Source organism: Gadus morhua, chromosome 14, assembly GCF_902167405.1.
Source record: "Gadus morhua chromosome 14, gadMor3.0, whole genome shotgun sequence".
NCBI classification, from domain to species: domain Eukaryota; kingdom Metazoa; phylum Chordata; class Actinopteri; order Gadiformes; family Gadidae; genus Gadus; species Gadus morhua.
Window position 1 is genome coordinate 19,793,154 of NC_044061.1, and position 27,500 is coordinate 19,820,653.

The window sequence follows — 27,500 nt, forward strand, 5'->3', positions numbered from 1 at the left end:
GAGTGCCTCTTCCCTCCGGTGAGCCGCTATGGGTGTGGCTCGGGAGAGAGGGTCCGCCCACTCCACCATTTAGGGGCTCAGTGAGTGGCTCAGGTGGTAATACCTGCATCGGGGTAGGAGCTTTCTTTCGCTCCCAACTAGTCAACGCTGATTGGATACGGTTGAGGCGGGATATGACGTGAGGACGACGTACGATTAAGGCGGGATATGACGCGAGTAGAACCCAACACAGCCACAACATATCAATAATTAACGTAATATCAATATATAATTAAATCAATTCAATATAATTGAGCGTTGGGTCACTGAGGGGACGGCCCCTCTTGCCGTTGCCCCGCCACTCACCAGAGACGTCGAAGGTGCAGGCCGAGGTGCCGGCGGCGTTGCTGACGCGGCACTCGTACGAGCCGTTGTTGCTGGGCTCCAGCTTGAACTTGTACTCTGGCACGTCCTTGGGGTCCAGCGGCGGCATGCGGACCAGCTCCCCGTTGCGGTACCATCGTACGTTGGTGAGCCTCGGGGGGCTGGAGCGCAGCACCCCGCAGCGCAGCGTCACAAACTGGTAGTTCCTGGAGCGGACGTCCTGGAACACGGGGTCCAGCATGGGAGGGTCTGGGGGAGGGGAACACGTCAGATATAGCTTCAAGTACAGCAACTGTAACACTGTTTTTTATTTTATGCAAATGTTGGTTTTATCAGGAATGTAAAAAACTTTTTATTTCAGTTTTAAATATGCCACGGGCCGGAATAAACCGGTTGAACTTAACGGGACATGCGCTTTGAAACTGACAAATAGCACGGTATCGTTGACATTTCTGTTTTCCTGTTACTCCAAGCATGAGTGCACAATGATTACAGATTAAGACGTTTTTGGCAAATTAATTGAAGATGTTTCTTGTATGTTAATACATGAATAATAGTAATGGAGAGGTAATTTAAGAAATAGACACTTCATCAACAGAAATTCGGTGAAAATTCAAGCGGAAGTATCACTTTTTGCTTGATTAATGTTCCTTCATTATTTGTATTTTTCTCCTGTGTACTCATTACAGGAAAAAACTATTTTCCCAGATCAAGAGAGACAGGCGACTGTATTATGAGCAACCAGAGATTCAGGAAATATTATCATTGTTGTAAATCAGGGCTTTCCACAAGGCACAGACGTGGCTGAGCCCTGTTAACCAGCTGTAATTAACCTGTCAGTCGCTATCATGTCCCCCTGTGGATGACTCGCTTGCTGGTATTACCTTTGGGTCAGCAATGATGCACTGCAGGCAAATGACATAAATCACAAGCTACACCTCACCCCCAGCTAATCATGCTCATATTAGCCATGGCGGTGCCTCCACCAGCACTGATGATAACCGGAGCCATATTGCATAGAGACCTGAGTTCCCTTGTAATTAACTTCCAATCTCTGTCACGCCTATTGCTTTAAAGAGATATGTTATAGAAAGATCAACATTTAAAGGAGGAAGAGAGGGTAGGGTTAGATCAAATAAAAGGTAAGAATGACAAAGCGGAAGGAGAGAGGAGGTGAGACAGTAATGTTTGTGAATACTAGCCTGAACTATTCAACAACCTAAATAAATTGTTTGCAGGGAGTTTCTGCTTTATCGAAAAAACAAGATCACTTTAACAGTTTTTGTTTTGAATGTTTTGAGTATTTAAAGGTTCATGCATGTGGAAAAATATCACTGCAATTAAAAATCTGTGCATTGTTATAGTGTAAAGTGGATCTAGACAATAAAAAACGTTTATATTTCAGACAGGTTTGATCAAGGAATAAAAGTTAGGTTTAGGAAATGTAGTCAAAGTGCATTTAGACAATGTCTAAACAGTAGATTTCCACCATCCCATGCCAAGTGAGTAAAAGACGAAAATGTGACACAGATCACAGGTGATCTTTCTCAGCCTATCGTTTTTCTGGAACAAAGACCGTTTTAACCCCCGGTAACCCCCCTGAAAGGCTTTCTCTTTATCTGCTGTTTTAGCCAGATCGATGTGGAAGGGGGGGTCAAAGGGCAAACCCTGTATCTGATTAGTGTACGGGCACATCCCGTTACGCTGGAAACAGAGACCACATACATACTGATGACTTGGGAGTGACTTTGGAAAAGGAAAACAGTAGAACTTGGATAGGACTACGAGTGGAGGGAGACAAATGGAATGAGTAAGAAGGTAAGGTAAGGCAGGGAGGTGTAGGGTAAGGTTACGTGGCAGGGTAAAGAAAGGATGAAAGATTTAAGGATGCATGGTAACCTGGTATCATGCTAACGTAACAAAACCAAGGTGAGGTAACTTACTTTAAGGAAAGGTTACCAAGGTAAGGTAAGAAATAGATATGTAAAGTAACTGGTAAGGTAAATACGATAAGATAAGGTAACTTAGGTGAGGTAAAGAGGAATCGGTAAATTAAGATGAAGTATAGTGTGGTAAGTCAGTTAACTAGAACGGCAATCTGGCTTAGGTATGATCAGTGAGGTGAGGTAAATTAGAATAGGGATAAGGTAAGGTAATGAGGTAAGAACCGGTGAAATGCAACCAACAGGGTAGAGTAGGAAAGGTCAAGCAAATATGGTAAGGTAGAAAAGGTACGGTTGGATAAGCTGAAGTTGCTAACGTTGAGCTGAGGAAAGGTAATATCAGGATTGGTTTTGCAGCTTTAGTGGTGAAGCTTGGTGTTCTTTATTTGCTATACTGTGTTAGCATTATGTTGCTTGCTGCACAGGCTGCCTGTGCTTTCTTGGACAGCACAAGCAACATTTGCACCTAGACAGAAATTGACTAAAAGAAGTCCTTATTTGCTGTCCTGCTGACGGGAGAAAGACTGGTTTTTGGAGGCTGATTGCAGGGGAATCAACCCAGCGGGAATGCATACTATTGGGGGAATCCGGCCGGTAGATAAAATCTGCTAAATTATGGAGCTAACATCATGAAAACACATCCATCCTTAAGCTTCAGCCTCGGGAAATATCAGGAAAGGAACCCTAATGAAATAAACAAACGCAACATTTTAGAAATTAGAAAAAAACGCTTGCGCAGTAAGTAAAATGGGTGAGTTTTTCTTCTTCTCTTCAACACAAAATCATTGATTTCACTCAATCAGGGAAATTAAGCTGCAACAGTGTACTCAACCACATGAAGCATTGCTATGTCTGTGGGCCAATGCGCTCCACGAATACAAAACTGTACACGTATCCACTTTTTAATAAAGTGGAGTTTCACTGTGTATGTGTTTGTAGTTATGCCAGTTATATTACATTGGAACGATTCCAAGGCTTTGGCAAAAGGTAGGGGGCTTGGAATTCAAGTCAATGCTTTATTCTCTTTCTACTGGTGTAGTATTGTGTGTAGCGACTCTGACCGGAGTATAAGCCCAAGCAAAGGTAAAAACTGCAAAAAGACTGATGTAGTAGGGAGAGTACAATCTATAGTTCTAATATATATTCCTAAAATGAATGGTTGGGTAAAGCAGTATGAGTAAAGCAGTAAGAATAAGAGTGCAGACGAGATAATACCAACGTTATATTGAGGATATCGACTTTTATCTAAAGCAACTTAAGAGTTTTTCGGTAGAAACATGAGTGACAAAAAAAAAACGATCCAACTAGATTTGAAGCGAGGGCCTTTAGGGATTGACTCCCACCCTGACCACTGCACTACTGGTCTTGGCCCCTCTTTGTACAACTCTATCACCGTAGTCGACTGCAGATTGCAGTGATACCCGTCTGGGATGAATAAAATCTGTACTCATCTCGCTTTATGGCGCCCCACTCGGCGGACCAACCCCCGTGCAACCGCCTCCGTACTCACACTGCACGTTGAGCTGCACCTGCGCCTCGCGGCGCTTGATGTTCAGGCCGTTGTAGGGCGCCGTCTGGCAGCGGTACGGCCCCATCATGTCGCGGCTGATGTTGGCGAGCCGCAGCCGGCCGTCCCGCGTCTCCACCACCGCCTGCCCCGACGGCATCAGCTGGTCCTTGTCCACCCGGGACCAGAGGATGGGGGGCCGGGGCTTGCCGTCCGCCACCAGGCACACCAGCTCCGCGCTGCCCCCCTCCCTGGCGCTGACCACCTGGCCCCCAGGGGGAACCGCCAGCACCGGGGGGATGACTGGGGGGGGGGGGGGAGGGGGAGAGGAGGGGCAGAGAGAGGGTGCAGGAGGGGGAGCGAGTGAGAGAGAGGGAAAGAGTTAAGTGTCAGATATAGAGATGGATAGTGACAGGAGATAAAGGAAAAGTCAAGGAATCACCATAAACAATCACAACCATAATGTGTCATTCCTTTGAATGGCTTATGGTAATGCGGCCTCTGAACCCTTTGTATTCCTTTGTAACTGTGATTAAGGGCTAAACAAATACAATTGACTTGATGCTAAATATCTTTTGCCATTTGCGGCCCCAAGTCATTCTCACAAATTGTAGCACAATCGAGGAGTGAAGTTTGAAAATAAGTAGGTTGACTGAAGCATTTCTCCCTACATGTTCATGTTCATTAATTCATGACACAGTGCCCTTCACCAGTGGTAAGATCACTGCTTTGCTCAATAATGTATACTGTAACCTGATTAACATATTAAGAACTGCCAGTTGGCCATTCAGTACAACACACGATAAACACACGCTGAGCAGCCCAGTATATCATCTAAAACAAGGACACACAGAGTCCACATAGAGGGTGGAAGTGAAATTGTAATCAGTATAAAATGAAAGTGGGTTGACAACACAAAGAGACGTAGAGAGAGAGAGAGAGAGAGAGAGAGAGAGAGAGAGAGAGAGAGAGAGAGAGAGAGAGAGAGAGAGAGAGAGAGAGAGATGGGGAAGCCAGAAGGTATAAGAGAGTAAAGTGGAACAGCTGCTGGGGTTACTTCACGGGGCGTTGACACATATCTAGAGAAACTTAAATAAACGGCTGCTTAATGACCCCCATCAGGTTTAAACACAGATAGAACCATATTGACATGTGTGTGTGTGTATATGTGTGTGTGTGTTAGATGTCTGAGTGCTTTGGTGCTAAACAAACAACCCTTGCATCATTCATTGACCAGCATTTACATTTGGAGATAGTTCTATTTGTAATCGAGTTCACCGTTTTAGCTTAACTTTAAACCGGCACATATTTCTGACCTTCTTCTTCTTGGTTCTCTATTTTAATTATTGAGTCCACCAGGTTGCTCTCCACCAACCGACTCCAGTGTCACCGCTGTGCCACAGGGCCTTGTGAGAGCGGACGGTCGCTCCACGGAGCCCTCACCGCTGCTCTGGGTGACGTTGACGTCCACGCGGAGCTCCTGCACACTGCTCCCTGGGAAGCTGGCCACGCAGCTGTAGGTGGCCAGGTCGCGGAACTTCATGTCCACGATCTCCAGGCTGCTGGTGCCGGGCGCCATGTCCGGGTCGCTGCGCAGCAGGATCAGGGTCTCCGTGTTGAAGACGGGGGCGCCGTTCTTGTACCAGGTGTAGTTGACCTTGTCCTGAGGGGTGGCGTCCACGTGGCAGGACAGCTTGAGGTCGCGACCCATCTGGATGCTCTCGCTGTCCTTGTTGGAGTCGGGCGTGATCTGGAAGGTCAGGTTGCTCATCGCTGGTGGTGGGAGGAGAGAGGGGAGGGAGGTGAGGGTGAAGGTGGTGGCGTGAAGGGGATGGAATGAAGGAGGTCAAGGTGATAGTGGGGGTAGTGATGGTGGTGGAGGTGGAGAAGGTTAAGGTGATAGTGGGGGTAGTGATGGTGGTGGAGGTGGAGAAGGTTAAGGTGACAGTGGGGGCAGTGATGGTGGTGGAGGTGGAGGAGGTTAAGGTGATAGTGGGGGTAGTGATGGTGGTGGAGGTGGAGGAGGTTAAGGTGACAGTGGGGGTAGTGATGGTGGTGGAGGTGGAGAAGGTTAAGGTGATAGTGGGGGTGGTGATGGTGGTGGAGGTGGAGGAGGTTAAGGTGATAGTGGGGGCAGTGATGGTGGTGGAGGTGGAGAAGGTTAAGGTGATAGTGGGGGCAGTGATGGTGGTGGAGGTGGAGGAGGTTAAGGTGATAGTGGGGGCAGTGATGGTGGTGGAGGTGGAGAAGGTTAAGGTGATAGTGGGGGCAGTGATGGTGGTGGAGGTGGAGGAGGTTAAGGTGATAGTGGGGGTGGTGATGGTGGTGGAGGTGGAGAAGGTTAAGGTGATAGGGGGGGAAGTGATGGTGATGAAGGTTGTGAAGGTTAAGGTGATAGTGGGGGTGGTGATGGTGATGAAGGTGGAGAAGGTTGAGGTGATAGTGGAGGTAGTGATGGAGATGAAGGTGGTGAAGGTTGAGGTGATAGTGGAGGCAGTGATGGAGATGAAGGTTGTGAAGGTTGAGGTGATAGTGGGGGAAGTGGTGGAGGTGGTGAGGGTGTTGATGGAGGTGAGGGTGGAGGTAGACATGAAGGTGATGGAATGGAGAAAGTTAGGATGATCGTGGGGGTAGTGATGGTAGTGGGGGTGGTGATGGAGGTGAGGGTGGAGGTCATGGAATGCAGATGATTGATGTGGTAGTGGTGGTGTTGGCGACGGTGGTGGTTGTGTTAATGGGGAGGTGGAGGAGATGGGGGGTATTGAGGAGATGGTGGTGGTGGTGGTGGAAGAGGTGGCAGTGAGGGTGGTGATGATGATGGAGTTGGGGGGAGGGGTGATGGTGGAGGAAGTAGAGGTGGTGGTGGGTGTGAATTTATAGAGGGGAAAAGAAAGAAGGGATCTATGTTTAGTTAATTGACAGAGATAGATGGTCGGGTGTTGACCGAAGTCAAAGGATTAGTCCTTGGACACCAGGGGAAGAGAAACCTTGGTTGAAAAACACAGTTCCGTATCGGGAGAAATTGTGCAAAACACAATCTAACAGGGGAACGCATAGACCTGACATATTTCTTTGAAAAAACATAAAGAAGCGAGGAATAAACAAACATTAGAATACAGCAAAGCAGGAAAAGAATGAGATGGATGGATGGAGAACAACAATAGGATGATTGTGGGGAAAAATCAAGGACAAAATCAAGGACACAATGTAACACTTAGGCTGTCACATTCAATTTACACCCCGGCTCCCCGTAGACCTCTGTTCTGAATACCAAACAAACCCACTCCATCCCCACGAGACAGGTGCGAGGAGGAGAGGAAAGCTTGATTTAAACTCCTTTGGAGCTTGTTAACTGGTTGCTCAGGTGCAGCCAGGGCTCTTCATGTGCATAATGTGTTTTCATGTTCTATATGTGTGAGAAGAGAAGAACTAAAACGGAGCAAGACAGAGAGTAATCTGTGTGGGTTCCTGCAGGGAGTATCTGTGGGAGGGAGTGTGTGTGTGTGAGTGTGTGTGTGTGTGTGTGTGTGTGTGTGTGTGTGTGTGTGTGTGTGTGTGTGTGTGTGTGTGTGTGTGTGTGTGTGTGTGTGTGTGTGTGTGTGTGTTTGCGCAGCGGCCAGACAAGTTCATGTGCTCGGGTTCACCAGTGTATATGTGCCAACAAAATTTGAACACTTGCACGGAGCCTGCAACAGAGCATGTGTGAGCGTGCATGCTTGTTTATGTGTGTGTAGGTGTGTGTGTTTGAGTGTGTGCTTGTGCTTTGATGCATTTATGAGTGTGAATATCCGTGATTATTGTGTGTCTGTGAGGGTCTTTGCGTTTGTGTTTACCTTTGCCTGTGCACATGCGTGTCTATGTGTGCGTGCACATGAGCCTACATATCTTTGGGTGTGGGTGTGTGTGTTTCCCTCACCGACTCCCCACCTGTGTCAGTGTGACAGTGTGTTCAGGCCCATTAAGCTTACAGCAGAAAGCCATCCACCATACGCTCGCTGCACTGTTAACTAACACAAGAGGCTGTTTGCTAATTGCTTCCACTCCAGTATAACTAATTGGAGTGAATAAAGATGATTAAAAGGGCTAAAAATAGCCGCCGGGGCCGAGAAGTGGAAACGCTTTTGTTTCAGCAGCACGCAAAATTATGTTGAAGAGAACATTCTTTTTTTGCTACTCAAAACCCAAAGACACCATGTCATAGCAGGTAGACATGCTTATAGAATACGTGTGCAAATGAGCGTGGATGTTAATTAATATACCGTGAAAAACGTTGACGCAAACACTGAAAGCCCACACATGAACAAACGTGTGGGAATGGACCACTCAGTCAGTATGTAGTGTAAGCAGGTTATAAGAGGGTTTGAAACATGCATTCAGAGACAACAAACTCATACCACACACACACACGCACGCACCCACGCACGCACGCACGCACGCACGCACGCACGCACGCACGCACGCACGCACACACACACATAGGGCACACACACATAGGGCACACACATAAAAACATACACACACATCGAGACACCCCACTCCAACACACACACACAGCTCTTCTCCTCCCCGCCGTCGACCGCCCCCCCCCCCCCCCCCCCGGCTTACAGCGGACCACCAGGTTGACGTTGCGGCGGGCGGGGTTCCCCACGTTGTTGACCGCCGTGCAGTTGTAGAAGCCGGCGTCGGCGGGGGTGACGGCGCGCAGCACCAGGGCGCTGCCCCGCACCTGGGCGCTGAGCGGCAGGGCGCCCGGGTAGCGGGACCAGGTGACGGTGGGCCGGGGGAAGCCCGATATCACCTCGCAGTTCATGGTGACGTCGCGCCCGGGGTCCACCACCAGGGTCTCGTTGACGGACAGCCGCAGGGCCGGGGCGGCTGGAGGGGGGGGGGGGGTACAGGGACTCACATTTAGTCTTTCGCGAGAAACATGGAAAAGATAGGCAAAATGTTTGAGGCGAGCGAAGAATCACAGCCCGCCTGCATTCCTGCTCGCTGTGCTCTTGGATTCACCGTTCTGAACCAGGACTTTAAGGAGTGTGTGAAGGGTGAGGAGGCCTCTTACCTCCTAAGAGGCCTGTACGAGGGTTAGGCTGCGGACATTTGCAGTCGAAACCCAGAACCTTTCAGCAGGGATCCCCCGAACCGCGAACGAGGCAATCCTTGCTGTTTGTTGTTTGTTGTTGTGTTGGTCACGCGAAGCACAGCTGACATCTTAGGACCTTGGTCTTTGAGAGCTTAAGGCCAAAATTTAAATGGTTCATCTATGTCTTCATTGATGTACGTGCACTGCTTTTGTGTTTCAATTTTGTATTTGAAAATAATCTGGTGTACTCCAACCTAAGGATGTGTCTCTATTTAGTTCAGTTGGAGTTGTTGACATAGTTAAGAATTCATCAGACCTTATCTTTTCTCTTCCATTGTTCTGATTTACTTTTGCTGAGGTCCTCTAAAAATGTATAAATTAATGTGGGATGACCGTTGTACGGAAACAACTTTAAACCTTAATCCGTATTATGCTCCTAAATACTCCTCAAAACCACTCAGAGCGGAGCATGTCCAATTGAGCCCCTGGCAAAGTCGATATCATTTCAAAGTACTGGTCTACTGCTGTGCGTAGAATTGAATAGGTGTACTCCCCCCCCTCCCCCTCCCTCCACACACACACACACACACACACACACACACACACACACACACACACACACACACACACACACACACACACACACACACACACACACACACACACACACACACACACACACACCATAAGATATATACCTTATCTCCAAGCCAAACAGCAGGCAGGGTTATTCTATTACAGTGGTCTGTGCAAAAATAGTTCATTTCTATGTGTTTGCAATTACTGTATTGTGCCTGTGTGTTAGGCACAATACAGTAATTGTGTACAGTATGAGATTTAGTAAAACGTGTTTAGCCTAAGAGTTCCACAAAGGAAAGGTGTATTATGTGTGTTATCCCCACGGTTACGACCTACGACCATCAACGTCAACTCCACACATCCACACACGACTCGCCACCATTGTGCCTTCGTCGTGACGTCAAAGACATTTCTAAAAGTGGAACATTCACAAACCGGAACGTTCAAATACTGGTAAAGGTCTCGCAAAAACATAGGATTTTACTACTATTTTACCAAATGATATACTAATTTAAGCAACACTGGAAATTAGGTGTAGACTGAGTGTGTGTTTTTAGACTATTTTCTGTGTAAATCAGAATATTTATATTGTATGCAAGTGGGGTTCTGAGTATATCTGTGTGTGTGTGTGTGCGTTTGGTGTGTGTGTGTGTGTGTGCGTGTGTGTGTGTGTGTGTGTGTGTGTGTGTGTGTGTGTGTGTGTGTGTGTGTGTGTGTGTGTGTGTGTGTGTGTGTGTGAGTATGTTTAACGCAGTCATCCAGGACACCCTGGCCTTATCCATCTCAGTATTCCGTTGCACATTAATAGCCAAACACTGACGGGAAGTTCATTTCCCTGGCAACTCTTTGTAATTCAATCTCCTCTGAAGCAATCTTCTCATAAAAGACATTAGAGGAAAACTACAGAATGACCTAAAACAGAACTGCAGATGCAACATTGAAACAACAATGCAGCGCAGGATTAACATCGATCCAAGGCCGAGCACTTCTGAAATCAGAAAAATATGAAGAATGAGCAGAGGACTAGGCTGGGGGGGGGTGGGGGGGGGGGGGGGGGGGGGGATTAAACGAAAGAGAGGAAAAGAGGAGGCGGAAAGTAACGAATACACACAAATACACACACACACACACACACACACACACGCATATGCTGATGCCTGCATGCACACACACATACACAATAAAACTAAAACAAAGACAGTATAAATCCACATTTACACAGAAACTATTCAAATGCAAAGAAAAAAAAACACATGCGCCCACACACAAACACACACACACACACACACACACACACACACACACACACACACACACACACACACACACACACACGCGCACACAGACCAGACATATAAATCTGATTTACAGAGAAACAACTCAAACACTTATTTGATCCATAATACATTGTGTCAACTTGCTTCACATCTTGTACAGCAGGTGATGTGTTTACTCCCTATAATAGAAACAGAAGGAGTTTTCACACCCTGCTGACAGAACAGGTCAAGCTTTTTCTGTCTTGTCTTGGCGAGGATTTGCCGTATAACATATAAGAGTTCTATCTATAGGTTGATTGCTACGGGTACCAAGGTCAAACCAGTTACCTTGAGTGTGACAGCGTGTTATTAAACTATCCAAGTAAACTTTCCCGTAGCTTCTGCAGTCATGTCATATGGCTCTGTTGGGTTTGAATTGTAACCGATTGTAAAACTCACCCCTTCTTTAAACGCAACACAGACTCACACACAAAACACACATCTCTCTCTCTCTCTCTCTCTCTCTCTCTCTCTCTCTCTCTCTCTCTCTCTCTCTCTCTCTCTCTCTCTCTCTCTCTCTCTCTCTCTCTCTCTCTCTCTCTCTCTCTCTCTCCCTCCCTCACACTCTTTCATGAAATAATAATAATAATGGGATATGAAATAATGACCTCTACTCTTTATCCAGCGACTATTTACATATTTATTTTGACAATGGCTGAATGAATGAATACAAATCTATGCAGACACTGAACTTAGCTTTGAGTCAATCAAAACTCGATCTGAACATTGTTGCATCTGTATGTGTGTGTGAGGGGGTGCTGTGCGTATCTCTGGCGTGCAGCTTTCGAATAGAAATGATATGTTTACGGAGAATAGAAATGGGTTCATTCCCGATGCTCAAACTCCAAAACCAGGAGCAGAATGTTTTCATTTACCAACCTGAGAGAACATGAATCCTCCAAAATAGTGAGACTCTACAAATCAGGAATCAAATTCATTACTCTAATAGACATTCTGTACAACAAGCTCTTCTCTAATCCCCCGCTTCAACAGATTGCTTTCACAGAAATGAGAGTGAAATAAGGGGAAGCCTCAGAGATGTAGCGCAACAAGGCTCGGTTATTCATTCAGCGCATGTGGCTGAACTTATATATCTGCTCGGGAACACTCGTAGCATCTCTGTCTGTTAGCATCTCGCGCTGACGGCGATTGGGCTGACAATGAATGTAAATGGTGTCGCAACGGCAATCAGCCAACAAAACAGCACTGTCCACTCCAATTCTATCACATTAGAAAACACACAACCACTTAGACACAGCCACAAAACTTGTGCACACATGAATACATACACGCACACAGACACACACACGCACACAGACACACACACACAAACACAAAGAGACACACAAACACAAACGCACATCAACTCGCATGCTCCCAAACAGACATCGCCCCAACACATACAAACACACACACACACACACACACACACACACACACACACACACACACACACACACACACACACACACACACACACACACACACACACACACACCACTTAAGAATTCCCCCAGGCGTCTTCAGAGTCAACAACACTTGATTCTGCAGAAAATAAAGTACAGGAACTGGTTGGAAGAGCATGTATGAGGTTGGGGTCGGGTTAGATTCTGAATTCTAGTTTTAATTTCCTGCTAAAGCGTGGGTGTCGGGAACCACAGGATAAAGCCTACTTTTTCATCCAAAGTAATGTGATTAATGTGTACCACAGAGCTTTACTGCCAGGTAAACAAGCATGTCGCCTTCTAACCCCCCTCCTCTCTCTCCCACACCCTCTCACTTGAGCTCACTCTTCTGTCTCTTCCTGCTCGTTCTGTGTATCGTGTCGTTTCACTCTATGTTGACCACAGTACACCCCTGTTCCTATGAGGAGACCTCTGACTACCCTGCTGGGATGGGCGCACGGGCCTTGGTAGGAGGAAGGAGACATAGGGCCCTATCTTGCATCCAGCGCAATTGACTTTCTACACTGACGCATATCTTGCTAGTTTGCAACTGGCGCAGAGCGTTCTTTTCCCTCCACCGCCACGCATCGGTAAATTAGGAAAGGATCTTGCGCCCCGAGGGGCGGTTCGGCGAAAGGAGGAGGCGTGTTCTAGCGCAAAAGTTCCCTGGTGCTATTTCGCAGTTACAGAAAACAATTCCGCCACAAACCAGGAAATACCTGGTTTAAAGACAGTGGCGCGTTGTTCAGATGCTATTTTAAGGGCGCATGCATAATGTTGCTTGTGCACCTCGTGCATACACTTTGCTTCTCTCATCTACCTAGCCACACATTCTTGGTAAATTATTTGGGAAAGAACAGCTGAAACAGCAGTAATAAGTTGTACTTTTAAATCAATGCATCTGCAAACACCGTACAGCAAACACATATTTTCATATATATTGTGTACAAGCCCATAACTTTTAGCATTGATGAGTATTTGATCGTGAGGAAACATTGATTTACCGCAAGTGACTGTTAAAAAGAATGAATGAATGTGGGCGCGCGTGTGTGTATGTGTAAAAAAATTAATGAATGCGGGCGCGCTTGTGTGCATCCATCTGTTTAAACACACGCAAACTAAACACGTAACGCATAATACAGTCCATGGCAATGTATTTTTAACGGGGGGAAACATGCATATCAGGAACACAAGTCGATAACAATAATGCATCCAATACTGGTTGAGACGACGTTTGTAGATCATTAAATAGATTAGTTACAGCATTTCATATGTGTGTTAAGTTTTCTTTGCAGAATTTTTTTTGAGGACACAGTGTTCTGAAGTTGTGGAAGAAAACGCTATTCCATGTGTGAATAAGGCCATATTATACAGCCATAAACTGAGCCATTTTTTGTTAAAAATTCATGTAGTCCTGCATCTGTCTCATCGGAGACTGCAAACGTGCTGTCCAAATATCAACTCGTCAGATTCAAATGCGCTCATGGCTCTTAAAGGAGTTTGGAGATGGCACTCTCATTGGTTTATTGCACGTTAAGCCCAAACCACACCTACGGGTAATTAGGCTACTTCAGACCAACTCTTTTTAGATATGTGTCGGGCGCAAGAGTCATTTATCCGCCGGTAAAATAGCCGGTAACCGCCTAAAAGGTACTTGCGTTTGGCGCTTCTCACTTGTGTTTCAGACCGTCAAAATAGGGCCCTTAGTGGGGGAGAGAGGAACACAAGAGTTTCTGTCTGGTATATTTTGGCGGAGGTGCTGACAGAATGAGGATATGCTTGAGCTGGTAGTAGACCTCCAAAAGGTTGCTGGTTGTATTCCAGGGACTCACTGGTAAAGATTGGGTTCTATGATAAAACTGTGTACTATTATGTGCTGAGGTATAGCGAGGGCTAAACTAGCGTGGCCGTGCTTTAGAAAACGGGGGTGATGAATTATATGGTTAACGGCCCAGTTTTAGTACTTGTATACATAATGAATCCATCAGTAGTCATCGTTTCATCGACCGAACATCTGGTGGTTCCAAACCCCTTTCACAGCCCCTTTGGGACAGGGCTAGCCTGCAAGGTCAATGGACTCCTTTATGCATCTTATTGGCTGTTGTGATCAGGGCTCCATTAAGTGCGTCCCCATAAAATCTTAGAAGCAGCATTTTATTACCCGAAGTCACACACTGAGAGAAAACAGTGTGTTTGTTAATGGGTAGCCATATACAAAGGTTTTCAAAGAGTTCTTACATATTTGAGGATGTCCACTTTGAATGAGTTGTACCTTGAGCAAACCCCTTTAAAAACGTACAAAGAAAGCCCCAGACCCTTGGAGCACCAGATGAGGCAAGACCATTGCAAATAAGGAGCACAGGATTATGTTATGAACTTGAAGGATTGATGCAATAACAAGTGCTACTCTCTGCACACTCATCCACACAGACGCTGGCCTCGACGCTCTCTCCTTTAATATCACTTTGCTCCTGCAATTGTTCACACTTGAACTGCAGCCGCCTGTGTGTCTGTTTCTTTAGACACTGCAAGGTTAGTCTTCCTAAAAAATTGAAATCGACTAAACTAGAAAAACTTTCTATTTGAACCTAGAACTGAAATTCAAGTTCTGTAGCATCCACAAATATCCCTATGAATTGCTTAATTGTTAACAACAATTTCTCGTAGGCTATACTGTATACGATGAGAAATATTGTTATTTTCTTCGGCTACAGTTCTTTTTTTTGAGGCACTCTTAAAAATCCAATATGAGAAATCAGTAGCCATACTTTATGATCTCAACAAGCTATAAAGGCCCTGTTATGGAGTGTGGGGTGTCTCAATGGTACTCAACCTTAGCAGTACACCCGTTGTCCACAGGCCCTCCTCTCACTACAAAGATGGATAAAGACCAAGATGTGTGTTTTTTTTTCTGATGGCCAACATCTCCAAATCAACGTTATGAACATTGAACGTTGGTTATTTTAATGCTCTCTAACTTCATGAGACATAAGCAGTAGGTTGGCGATTGATGACAGTTTTAAATATAAATCTGCCTGTAAATATTTTTAATAAATGCCTTATTAGAAGAGACAGCTTGTCTATTCTATGAAGTATGCAGTTCTGTAGTTGGGCAGAAGAATGCTTACAAACCGTATGCAAATGTGCGAATCGCATACGGATCTCCCTAGCTTACTGTTGTCATATTTGTCAGTGATGTCCAGTATGCCATTTGGCTAACTGTGAAGGTTGCCTGTATGAAAGCCTGTGTTTGTAGCATTTGTCTGTCAGACAACTATGTCAAAGCTGTATCAGGTGAAGTGAGGTGAAGTAAAGTGAGATTAGATACAATAATTATCGACAAAACTGCAGTGTTCCTACAGGGGAAACTCGTGATAAGTATACTGGGGAAAATTTTATTAATTGTAATGATGTGTTTCTGCTGTAGAGGCCAAGAAAAACGAAAAACAGGAAAAAAATTAAATCTTTATTATATGAATGAACTCTGAATCTGTTTGTTTTACTGTAAGCCGAAACAAGACTCAAACGTCTGATTCATTTTAAGCGAATATTTTCCGATAGTTTGTGAAGAATTTGGTCAAGCCTCGAGGCTTCGTCAATAGTGTCACACAGAGAGGATCTACCCAGAGAACTGCATCATTATGGCATATTTTAAGACTAGCAACTGTGTAAAATTGCCAGACGGCACCTGAATACGCTGTATGAATCATATTTTATCGACTGGGGAGCTGAAGTCGACAGCTTACAGCTTGACAGGTGGAGCAGAAGATTACAACTCTTCGGGATCACAGAGGACGTCAACACGCTAACTGCTAACACGGTAACACGTTAGAAGCTAAGATGCATTATAGATAGATAGATAGTTAGATAGTTAGATAGTTAGATAGATAGATAGATAGATAGATAGATAGATAGATAGATAGATAGATAGATAGATAGATAGATAGATAGATAGATAAAGAAAGATGGATAAATGGATAGATAGATGAATAGATAAATGGAGTACTCTTTATGTCCCCAAAGGGACATTGAAGTGTTGCAGTGCAAATTTAGCAATAAATGACGAATAACTTACAAAAACACACACACTGAGGTAGGTAAAAAGAAACAACACAGAATTAAAAAATATGTAAAAATACAAATACTACACTATATAATACACTAGCTAAAAATATAATGAAAAGGTATTGATTTTCTTAACTTCAAGGCAGGATATTCTATTTCTATACTGTACAATGTGCATTACGCATTGCCACAGAGGGGAGATATTTTCATTGGAGGTGGCTAATGCGTGGGTAGGACTGATCACCTGTAAGGGTCCTTAGTGCAGCAGGTCTGAAGGAGCCGCCAGCCGGAGAAGTGCCTGACGAGTTAGAGGTGTAGGGGGTGTGTACTGTTGTGCATTATATCCAGCAGCTTTTGCAAAAAAAATCTCCCCACAACCAACTGCATTGTTGTTTTTGTGAATTTCAGATGGTGAAAAAGTGAACGGATGTAGTAGTGCGAAAACTTTTACACATATTATGATGTGCTATTAATCAAACAGTTTATTCCAGCGTGTCTGCCAGTAAATTTGTATTATACACGTCGTTGATGAGCAGAAGTGATTTTCTTCAAGGATGCCTCAAGGAAGATGGAAGTCAAACACAAAAACGACACACATTAGCTTGTCCCTGAAATAATATAACATATTTCATCTAGTTATGCAACACACTATTATATAATATCCTATAATATCATGTGTTGTTCTCATTGCCATAAATAACACACCAGGCCCTCCATTTATTAAATTGGGGGGCCAGATTTGCCGTTTATGCTACAACTATATTCTCTGCAATATATTACATAATGTACAATACCTCAACAGAATTACTGTCAGCCTAATGTATGCTGGATCAGACCCAAAAAAACAAAACATTAATAAACCAACGAACTACAACCTATTCCCATCCCTGGTACTCCCGCCTCACGCTCCCCCCTGCGCCTCCCCCCTTCGGCCTCACCTCCCTGGAAGACACGACCATGTTTGGAGCCAGCTCCACGCCCCTTCCTGTTGTGCTTCAATCATGCAGGCAGGGGAAGGCGGGGGATGGGGGGGGCTGCTGTCGGCTAGCAGAGAGAGCAGGGCAGTGGGGCCAGGGCCGCCAGTTGGGGATTAGTAGATGGAGATCAATCAATCCTCCTGGTCCCAGCCCGGTGAGTCAGTGGGCTGGAGGCACCACCTGGCTGCTGGGGTTTGGGGTCGGGGTCTAATCTGGCAACGGCTTAGAAATAAGTTGCCGCTGCTGTCACGTCAATAAACGGGATTGGTAAAACAATGGCCCCGTGACTTTTCTCTTGGTCTGTCCCTCAGTTCAGCTTTCTCCTCAAAATTATTTTCATTCCTTTTTTTTATTCATTCGCTGCACTCATTTATCTGTGTTTCTGTCTGTTGACTTATCTCTACCTCTCTGTCTCTTTATTCTTAGTCTCGGCCCCCTCGCTCTGTCTCTGTCTCTCTCATGTGCTCTCTCTCTCTCTCTCTCTCTCTCTCTCTCTCTCTCTCTCTCTCTCTCTCTCTCTCTCTCTCTCTCTCTCTCTATCTTCATCTCTCTTCCTGCTCTTATCTGTATCAACCACCTGTTTGCCCTTCTCTTCTCGTCGTTCTACCAGACTTTTGTCTGTTAATCGCTTGCTGTGCCACTCTTCTTCTTCTGCCCTCTCCTTCATCTTCTCTATATTTTCTTTACAGCTACTGTCCGGCTCCTGGCCCTGCTTGCCTCAATCCTTTTCCCAATATGCCTCACTGCATCTGGCCATCTGTTCAGGCTCTCCATTCATCACAGGAGATAGCTGGACCTCAGGCAGCCAGGTTAAAATGTAGGTGGCACCACACCCACAGAAACACACACAGCAACACACACACACACACACACACACACACACACACACACACACACACACACACACACACACACACACACACACACACACACACACACACACACACATACACAAAACATTGAAGTGCACCCATAGAAATAATACATTTTACATATTCTTATGTTTGTATGTTAGCGTGCGTGCATGTCATTTTCATTTGTTTTGTCGTTCTTCGTGAATTGTTTTCTTTCAAACTGCATTCATACAATGTGTGCAACCAAGTTTCACAATAGAAAACCATAACTTGTACAAAAAGTAAAATTACCATGATTTTAGGCCAGAGAAGGTGTGAAACCCAGAAGGATACAATGTTCTTATGCGGCTTTCAATAAGACAAAAGTATGAGCTAACACAGCCCTCCTCTAGATTTCAGCATATGTCTAGACTAAAATTTGTATCATCCTCTCCACGTTGAACAAGTTCTTCCTTTCGTTTGACTTCACTCCAAGAAACAGACTCAAATCCCTTCGTGTCGAGGGGATCTTGAGGAAGACGGAACAAGTAGCAATATATAGGTCTGCCAACGCTTCTTGTGTCACACTCAATACAAAATGTGTTCATAGTTTCTCTAGAAAGTGTACAAAGCATCGCAACAGCAGCACCTCACACCAGCCAATGTGCATTGGGTTGGGTTTTTTACTCGCTTGAAAAAGCCCCGAAGACGGTAGTTAAAAGTCTCAAAATACCTTTTTTATTTTCCTCCCACTTCAACTCCCGTTAGGCTCCATTCACGCGTTCCCCTCACCGTCTCTTTAATCCTGGTTTATGATCCTTGTTTGGGGGCTGTAGGCCGTCTGCTGCCTAATGAATGCGTTTCTGGACGACCGCATTCACTTGATTCATTAAAGACCCTCTGCTCTGGTCTCTCCGATGGCTTTGACCTGGACCATGTGCCTACTTTTGCACTTCTCTCATCTCTTTTCTATCTCTCTTATTTGGCTTTCTATCTTGCTCTGTTCTCAATCTTGCTATGTACTCTTTCCCTGTCTCTCGCTAATGAACTCTTGCCAAGCTCTATTCTTCATCTGGCTCTGGGGTTCTTTTATGCAGCTCTCTTCTGTCACTGCTTCTAGCATTCAAACCTGTTTGTACTTTTCTACCAGAGACCACCTTTGAGTATAAACCTCTAAAAAAAAGAACTAAAAAAACAGTAGAAACCAGCTATAGGTCACAGCTATAGCAAACAGACCGGTAACAGTAGGAGTACTGTATAGGTTACATGTGTGTAGGTGACAGGTAGCTAACAGGTAGTTAACAGGGAGGTAGCAGGTAGGTTACGGATAGGTAACCATCGTTAAACAGAATGACGGTAGACAGCCCTGAACTGAGTTAAGTGTCAGAAAAGAACAAGCCAGACAGAAACTGCAGCACATTTTGAAGGGGCTCCCAGAGAGAGAGAGAGAGAGAGAGAGAGAGAGAGAGAGAGAGAGAGAGAGAGAGAGAGAGAGAGAGAGAGAGAGAGAGAGAGAGAGAGAGAGAGAGAGAGAGAGAGAGAGAGAGAGAGAGAGAGAGAGATTCAGGGCAAGTGGGAATTTTAAGAATTAAAGTTAAAAAGGGAGGTTGTCAGCGAAGCAACATTATATCAGAGAAGAAGCGGAGAAGCTGAAACAGTTTTGCGCTACAGGAGGAATGCGTTCCCCATTCACGCGTTCCCCTCACCGTCTCTTTAATCCTGGTTTATGATCCTTGTTTGGGGGCTGTAGGCCGTCTGCTGCCTAATGAATGCGTTTCTGGACGACCGCATTCACTTGATTCATTAAAGACCCTCTGCTCTGGTCTCTCCGATGGCTTTGACCTGGACCATGTGCCTACTTTTGCACTTCTCTCATCTCTTTTCTATCTCTCTTATTTGGCTTTCTATCTTGCTCTGTTCTCAATCTTGCTATGTACTCTTTCCCTGTCTCTCGCTAATGAACTCTTGCCAAGCTCTATTCTTCATCTGGCTCTGGGGTTCTTTTATGCAGCTCTCTTCTGTCACTGCTTCTAGCATTCAAACCTTTTTGTACTTTTCTACCAGAGACCACCTTTGAGTATAAACCTCTAAAAAAAAGAACTAAAAAAACAGTAGAAACCAGCTATAGGTCACAGCTATAGCAAACAGACCGGTAACAGTAGGAGTACTGTATAGGTTACATGTGTGTAGGTGACAGGTAGCTAACAGGTAGTTAACAGGGAGGTAGCAGGTAGGTTACGGATAGGTAACCATCGTTAAACAGAATGACGGTAGACAGCCCTGAACTGAGTTAAGTGTCAGAAAAGAACAAGCCAGACAGAAACTGCAGCACATTTTGAAGGGGCTCCCAGAGAGAGAGAGAGAGAGAGAGAGAGAGAGAGAGAGAGAGAGAGAGAGAGAGAGACGGAGAGAGAGAGAGAGAGAGAGAGAGAGAGAGAGAGAGAGAGAGAGAGAGAGAGAGAGAGAGAGAGAGAGAGAGAGAGAGAGAGAGAGAGATTCAGGGCAAGTGGGAATTTTAAGAATTAAAGTTAAAAAGGGAGGTTGTCAGCGAAGCAACATTATATCAGAGAAGAAGCGGAGAAGCTGAAACAGTTTTGCGCTACAGGAGGAATGAAGACGCATTGTCTGAAGAGCAAGACGTTGGAAAGGAAAAACAAGGCACAAACGAACATCAAGAAAATGAGGATTCTAGACATTAAACAAAAGACTGCACAAAATGAAGTAAAAAGGAAATATATGAGAGAAAACAAACAGCCTCCAGGGTGTGTGTGTGGGCGTACGTCTGCTTATGTGTGTCTGTCTGTATTATTTTGTGTATGTATGCGTGTATGTGAGTGTGTGTGTTCACATCTACGTGTGTGTGTGTAGGTTTATGTATGTGTCTGTGTGTGTGTATGTATGCGTGTTTGTGTGTGTGGGTGTGTGTTTGTGTTTGTGCGTGTGCATGTATTTGTGTGCGTGTGGTCTCACGTGAGTAGGTCTATGTCAGGGTGTCTATTTGTCTGTGTGTGTGTGTGTGTGTGTGTGTGTGTGTGTGTGTGTGTGTGTGTGTGTGTGTGTGTGTGTGTGTGTGTGTGTGTGTGTGTGTGTGTGTGTGTGTGTTTATGTGTGTGTGTGAGTGTGTGTGTGTGTGTGTATGTATGTGTGTGTGTGTGTGTGTGTGTGTGTTTTTGTGTGTGTTTATGCATGTGTTTGAATGTGTGTGTTTGTTTGTTCATGTGTGAGTGTGTGTGTCTGTGAGTGTGTGTGCACGCGGTGGTAGTAGTTTCAACTAGACATGACTTACTGGTTCCATTGGTGAGGCGGAAGGTGACGGACTTGTCCTCGATGTTGCACACGTTGCGGACGGACACCTGGCAGGTGTAGTTGGCGAAATCCTTGAGCCTCAGGTTCTTCAGCTTCAGCACCTTGGTCTCACCCTGGAACAGGACACCGCACACGCACACTGTCTTGCTTATCGCTTTCCATCTTATTTGATGATGACGTTGCTCTACCTGAGCAGGGTTATTGTGGGGGATTTCGTTGATGCCATTTCATGTGGCTATGGGGGCCACATGAACACACAAACACATTCACACACACACACACACACACACACACACACACACACACACACACACACACACACACACACACACACACACACACACACGCACATACATGCACACATACTCTCAAACACACACAAACACATAAATGCACATACTCACACACACACATAGATCCACTCACACTCACACCCACACACACACACACACACACACACACACACACACACACACACACACACACACACATACACAGACACACACAAATGTGTATGCACACACACACATACTCACACACAGACACACAGACTCACACACAGACAGACACACGCACATACAGACGGACAGAGCAGAAGCACACAATCATAAATACACAAGCACACACAAAGATACACACACACACACACACGCAAACACTCACATACCCACGCAAACACATATACAAGAAAAAACAAAACCACACAGCAATATAATATTAGCACATCCATTCGCTGGCATATATCTTTTGTGTAAAATCACACCAAGTTCCTCCACATTATTTATTTATTCATATTCGCAGCAAGGCCTACATCACAGCATTGGTTTAATAATTTTAATGTTCATGGCTCAGAGTAGCTTCTATAAATACATCTCAATTATATTATATGTTATATGTTAACTTTGGTGGCTACTTTGAAATTTGGGTTTGAAATGGATAATTATTTAAAAAACATGGTTATTTAAAGGTCCCATGACATGAAAATCTCACTTTGGGAGGTTTTCTAACATAAATATGAGTTCCCCTAGCCTGCCTATCTTGGTCCCCCAGTGGCTAAAACTTGCGTTTGGTGTAAAACTAGCACTAGCTGTTCTGCTCGCCTTTGAAAAAACGGAGGCTCAAGCGCGCTGATTTGGAATGTCTGTGCTCATGACGTCATCAGGAATCTCAGCTCCTCCCCTTACTCTGCCTGGCCCGCCCAGAGACGTTGGCCCGCCAATGAGACTTGACCGTGCGAGCGCCACATGTGTGTGTGTGAATACACACACTGTAACACAAGTGTTTCTTGTCGGTTCTTTGACGTGTCTTGTATTTCCACAACAAGACTGTCGTGGGGGTTATCTGAGCCATGGTTGAGAAGGAATTGGGGGAAAGAAACTTTGGTTTGACTCGCTGAAGTACATGAACTGCGACATGCCGCCGGTTGCCGCGAGGCACCATCGCCCGGCAGCGGGCAGCCGGCAGCAGGCAGCGCGCGGTTCAGTCGACTTCAGGTTGATGTGAAAGTGGAAGAACCAGAGACGTCGCAGAACCCGACAAAGTCGTTTGTGATTCATAATATCGTCTGGAGGCGCACACAATATGTTATATGATATAGATATCTATGTATATGATATTATTTAGATATAGAGCTCCAGGACTGTAACGCAAGTGTTGTACACTTGCGTTGTTATTTGGATAACCGTTCTGCTGTTGGTGTGATGGCGTATAACACGTCGGACTCTCGTCTCCGGTATTTCTACAACGAGACTCGTATTGGGGGTTATCTCAGCCAAGGTTGAGAATGAATTGGGGGGAAGGAACTTTGGCTTTGACTCCCTCAAGAACATGAACCACGACAAGGAGGAGAAAGGGATCTTTGCCGGGCAGCGCTTATGCACCTCCGCCTCCGGCGGTGGTCCCTCAGCGGGGCTCAAGCGGGAGACATTCGCCGCCAACAATCCCTTTCTCCTCCATGTCGTGGTTCATGTTCTTGAGGGAGTCAAAGCCAAAGTTCCTTCCCCCCAATTCATTCTCAACCTTGGCTGAGATAACCCCCAATACGAGTCTCGTTGTAGAAATACCAGAAACGAGAGTCCGACGTGTTATGCGCCATCACACCAACAGCAGAACGGTTATCCAAATAACAAGGAAGTGTACAACACTTGCGTTACAGTCCTGGAGCTCTATATCTAAATAATATCATATGATACATAGATATCTATATCATATAACATATTGTGTGCGCCTCCAGACGATATTATGAATCACAAACGACTTTGTCGGGTTCTGCGACGTCTCTGGTTCTTCCACTTTCACATCAACCTGAAGTCGACTGAACCGCGCGCTGCCTGCTGCCGGCTGCCCGCTGCCGGGCGATGGTGCCTCGCGGCAACCGGCGGCATGTCGCAGTTCATGTACTTCAGCGAGTCAAACCAAAGTTCCTTTCCCCCAATTCCTTCTCAACCATGGCTCAGATAACCCCCACGACAGTCTCGTTGTGGAAATACAAGACACGTCAAAGAACCGACAAGAAACACTTGCGTTACAGTGTGTGTATTCACATTGATGTGGACGTTGAAGAAATAGGAACGTCGGAGAACCCAACGCGGTCGTTTGAGATTCATAATATCGGCTCACACAGCTTTTGGCCGTGATAGTATATATTATATGATATAGATATCTGTGTAGGCTATATAATAATATTTAGATATAGCCTAGAGCTCCAGGACTCCCGTGTGTTCTAGAATATTTACAGAACACGGCTAAAGGCTGTGTGCGCCTCGCCATTGCGATACATCCACTGTAAACAGTGCATGGTACCGTGGCTGCAAGCTGCTCAGGGCCACACCCCCACCCTCCTCCTTGACACGCCCACCGAAACAGCGCATTTGGGGGAAGCTCAATGTGCGACTGGCTCGGAGTGGCTGTAACTCTGCACCACGGCTGAATTTAGGGAACGTCTTTGAATACTGTGTTAGTTGCCCACTAATACCTATATTAAAGAATACATAAAATAGCATGTCATGGGACCTTTAACAACTGGGGTGAAACAGACACACTGATGAGCACAAATAAACATGAGGAGACAGTCATACCATGCACGTCATGCACTGATTAGTCAATGAACCAGAACCCTCAGATTGTGTCAGGGGTTATGATGAATCTCGATGCGATGTCAAATAATTGTAAAGATGCAAAGATGATTTCAGTACTTATATTATTGGTCCAGGCGCTTCTCCTGCAAACTGACACATTCTTAGGACACATACAAACAGAAGATTGGTAGATCAGGTCTTCGATATGTTACGACTGCCTGGCAAATTGTGAAATGAATTACAATGATGCTAATGAATGAACAGTTGGACGATTATCGAGTTAGAGCGAGTAGATCTCAGTTGACCAGTCGACTGTTGAACTGATATGGTTTACTGGCTGAGACGCTGCACGGTTTAATTAACTGACAGTCTGGCTGGGAAGCTATCTGATTGGCTTTATGGCTGGCCAAGGCTGGTCAGGTTTTCTGGCAGACAGACCGCTTGGTTGATTGTTCAGCTGTCTTTCAAACCGGCATACTTTCTGCGTAATTTTGTTTCATGATTATTGCTTCAATTGTTGACGTTACTGTGAATATTAAGGGAGGTTTGTCATGATTTAGAAAGATGAAAACAATTTGGATATCTGACTAATGGTAAACTGTTTGATACGTCTGTGTATCTTTTGGGTATTTTCCTAATAGTAGTGTGATTGCGTGTCTGTTGCCATGTGTCAAATCCTCTATACATTACTGTATGTCTATGTTATTGAAAATGTAGTTGTTGTCTTTCCTGTTACAAAGATGATCTGTTTGTCAGTTCCCTATACGCCTGTGTATCAGCTCCTCTCCCACCCTGCTTTGCGTCAGTTCCCTTCATACCTGTGTTTCGCCATTTCACCTCCGTCACAAACATGTGTGTATGCGTGTCAGGTTCCCCGTCCCTCCATGTGTGCCTGTGCATGTCCCTTGCCCTCATATACCTGTGAATCCGCTTGTCAGTTGCGTTACGTCTCTGCTTGTACATTCACCCATTCACCCATTCATGCACACATTCACACACCGACGGCGGTGTCAGCCATGCAAGGCGAGTGCCAGCTCATCGGGAGCAGATAGGGTCAGGCGTCTTACTCAGGGAGTCCTCGACGCTCGAGGATCGAACTAGCAACCTCGCGGTTACCAGCCGACCCTCTCCACCTCCTAAACTACTGCCGCCTTCCTTGTCCGTGTCACTTCCCTCTACGCACCTGTGTGTACAGAGGCTCGTAGATGTCCACTCCGTTGTCCTTGCTCTGCTCGATGGGCGTGTTCCCTCGTTTCCAGATGAAGCGCGCCGGGGGGTTGGAGTTGACGGTGCAGCGCAGGAAGACGGTCTTCTCCTGGTAGTAGCTGCCTCGCACGTCGCTGATGGTCTGGTGCACCGTCAGCACTGGCGTGTCCAGGTCTGTCGGGACCAGAGATAAAGAAGAGATTGAGAGGAGGAGATAGGGGCTCCTCGGAGGGAAGGGATTTGTACGATGTGTTGTTATTGTCAGAGAGTCGGCAAATCGATGGAAGAGTGCGGGTCCCGCGAACGACAGCTACCGCACACACAGATGCACAAAATCGCACAAAAAAACACACTCACATACACACACGCTAGCACAAACCTATGTATGTATTGTAGTTACATACATACACACCAACAAATAAACACACAGATAGGTGCACCCAAAGATGCAAACACAGATGCACAAACAGAATCACACACACACACATAAATCCAACAAGTCCAACAAGTAAGTGAATCCAGCTCTCTGAAAATATATTTTTTCAAATCAAAATATGAATGGTCTAAAGATCTAGTTTGTACAACACTGGATCTTCTAGCGTGGTTTGCAGATTGCAACCAAATCAATCCAATTGCAAAATATTGAGCTGAATAGGACCGAAAACAAACATTGCTTTTATCAATTTGCTAAAAGTGGCATTTATTTCATCGCAACCAGGCCGTTTTTTGACACTATCAACTCAAAACCGAAAATATATCAGTTAATCAATCACAATCACAGTATCTCGGCATAGTCACCAAGAACACCATATATGTGATAGGAAATGGCGGAGGTGGCAGCCTATTTCGATTTCTTGAACCACAGTCCCCTTGTTCTTTCCATAGTGGTAAACTCCATTCATAGACCAGTAAATTATATGGATTGATTATTAATCTCGATAGCAGTCGTCGCTACAAGCAGATATTTACCTGCACTGCGGTACGTGAATATAGGTTCCTTTTGAAACATGAAGGTGTGCAGTTCTATCGCAGCAATTTCGTTTTGTGAACAAACTTTCTCCATAAATGTATCGACCTACTTTTACAACCTCAAAAACAAATGTCTCCAAACATGTATGCTTTAAAGAATGCACACTCATTTTTTAAAAATCCCCCTCATCAACAAACTGCCATTCGCTGAACAATTTTACACTTGGATTAAAAAGAGTGTGAAACTCCATTTGAAAGGAAGGCTATAAATACGAAAGGATATTTTTGGCAAATGGGCAGAGCATGTTTGTTTTCCCTAGGCTAGATGAAGCGTGTCCGAGAGAGGGTAAAGATTCTCAGAAATTGCATTCTTTATAAAAAACATTGATCATTGTAACATTCCTACACAAAAAGGGTACTAATAATGTATCAAACATGGGCTGTAAGCATGGGGCTATCGCGCCCCCTTCTTTTCCTGGAACTGTTACCCCAAAAAGGTTTTTGGGGATTTAATTAAAAACCTGTTCTCAATAAAGCAATTTGTCCATTCTGGGCTACTGTAGAAATAAAACGCAACATGACAAGCTCCATGGACCCGCTCCCTAGGTAGATATAAAGGGCCCATTCTAAAGTAACAAAGATGCAACTATTATTATTTTCATGGGATCATACACAAATTAAAACATACAAATGGATATTATGTTCCATTTCTGGCGAGGCTGTTCCACTAGATGCCACTTATTTATACACACTGCACATTAAGAGGAATAGTGGTTAGTTCAGGAATACATAAAACATTTTTATTTTCTTCATAAAACTTGAATGATCTTA

General features: G+C 45.1%; 1 protein-coding gene across 1 annotated transcript in view; it reads right to left on the reverse strand.

Moving 5' to 3' along the window:
- mdga1 (MAM domain containing glycosylphosphatidylinositol anchor 1) overlaps positions 1-27,500 on the reverse strand; it is a 145,742-nt gene that overhangs the window by 32,707 nt on the left and 85,535 nt on the right. Inside the window, exons 5-10 of the mRNA XM_030377830.1 lie at positions 25,678-25,874; positions 21,398-21,530; positions 8,419-8,688; positions 5,257-5,586; positions 3,817-4,116; positions 346-612 (exon numbers count right to left, since the gene is read on the reverse strand). Of these exons, the coding sequence (XP_030233690.1) occupies positions 346-612; positions 3,817-4,116; positions 5,257-5,586; positions 8,419-8,688; positions 21,398-21,530; positions 25,678-25,874 (1,497 nt within the window). The remainder of the gene's footprint in view (positions 1-345; positions 613-3,816; positions 4,117-5,256; positions 5,587-8,418; positions 8,689-21,397; positions 21,531-25,677; positions 25,875-27,500) is intronic.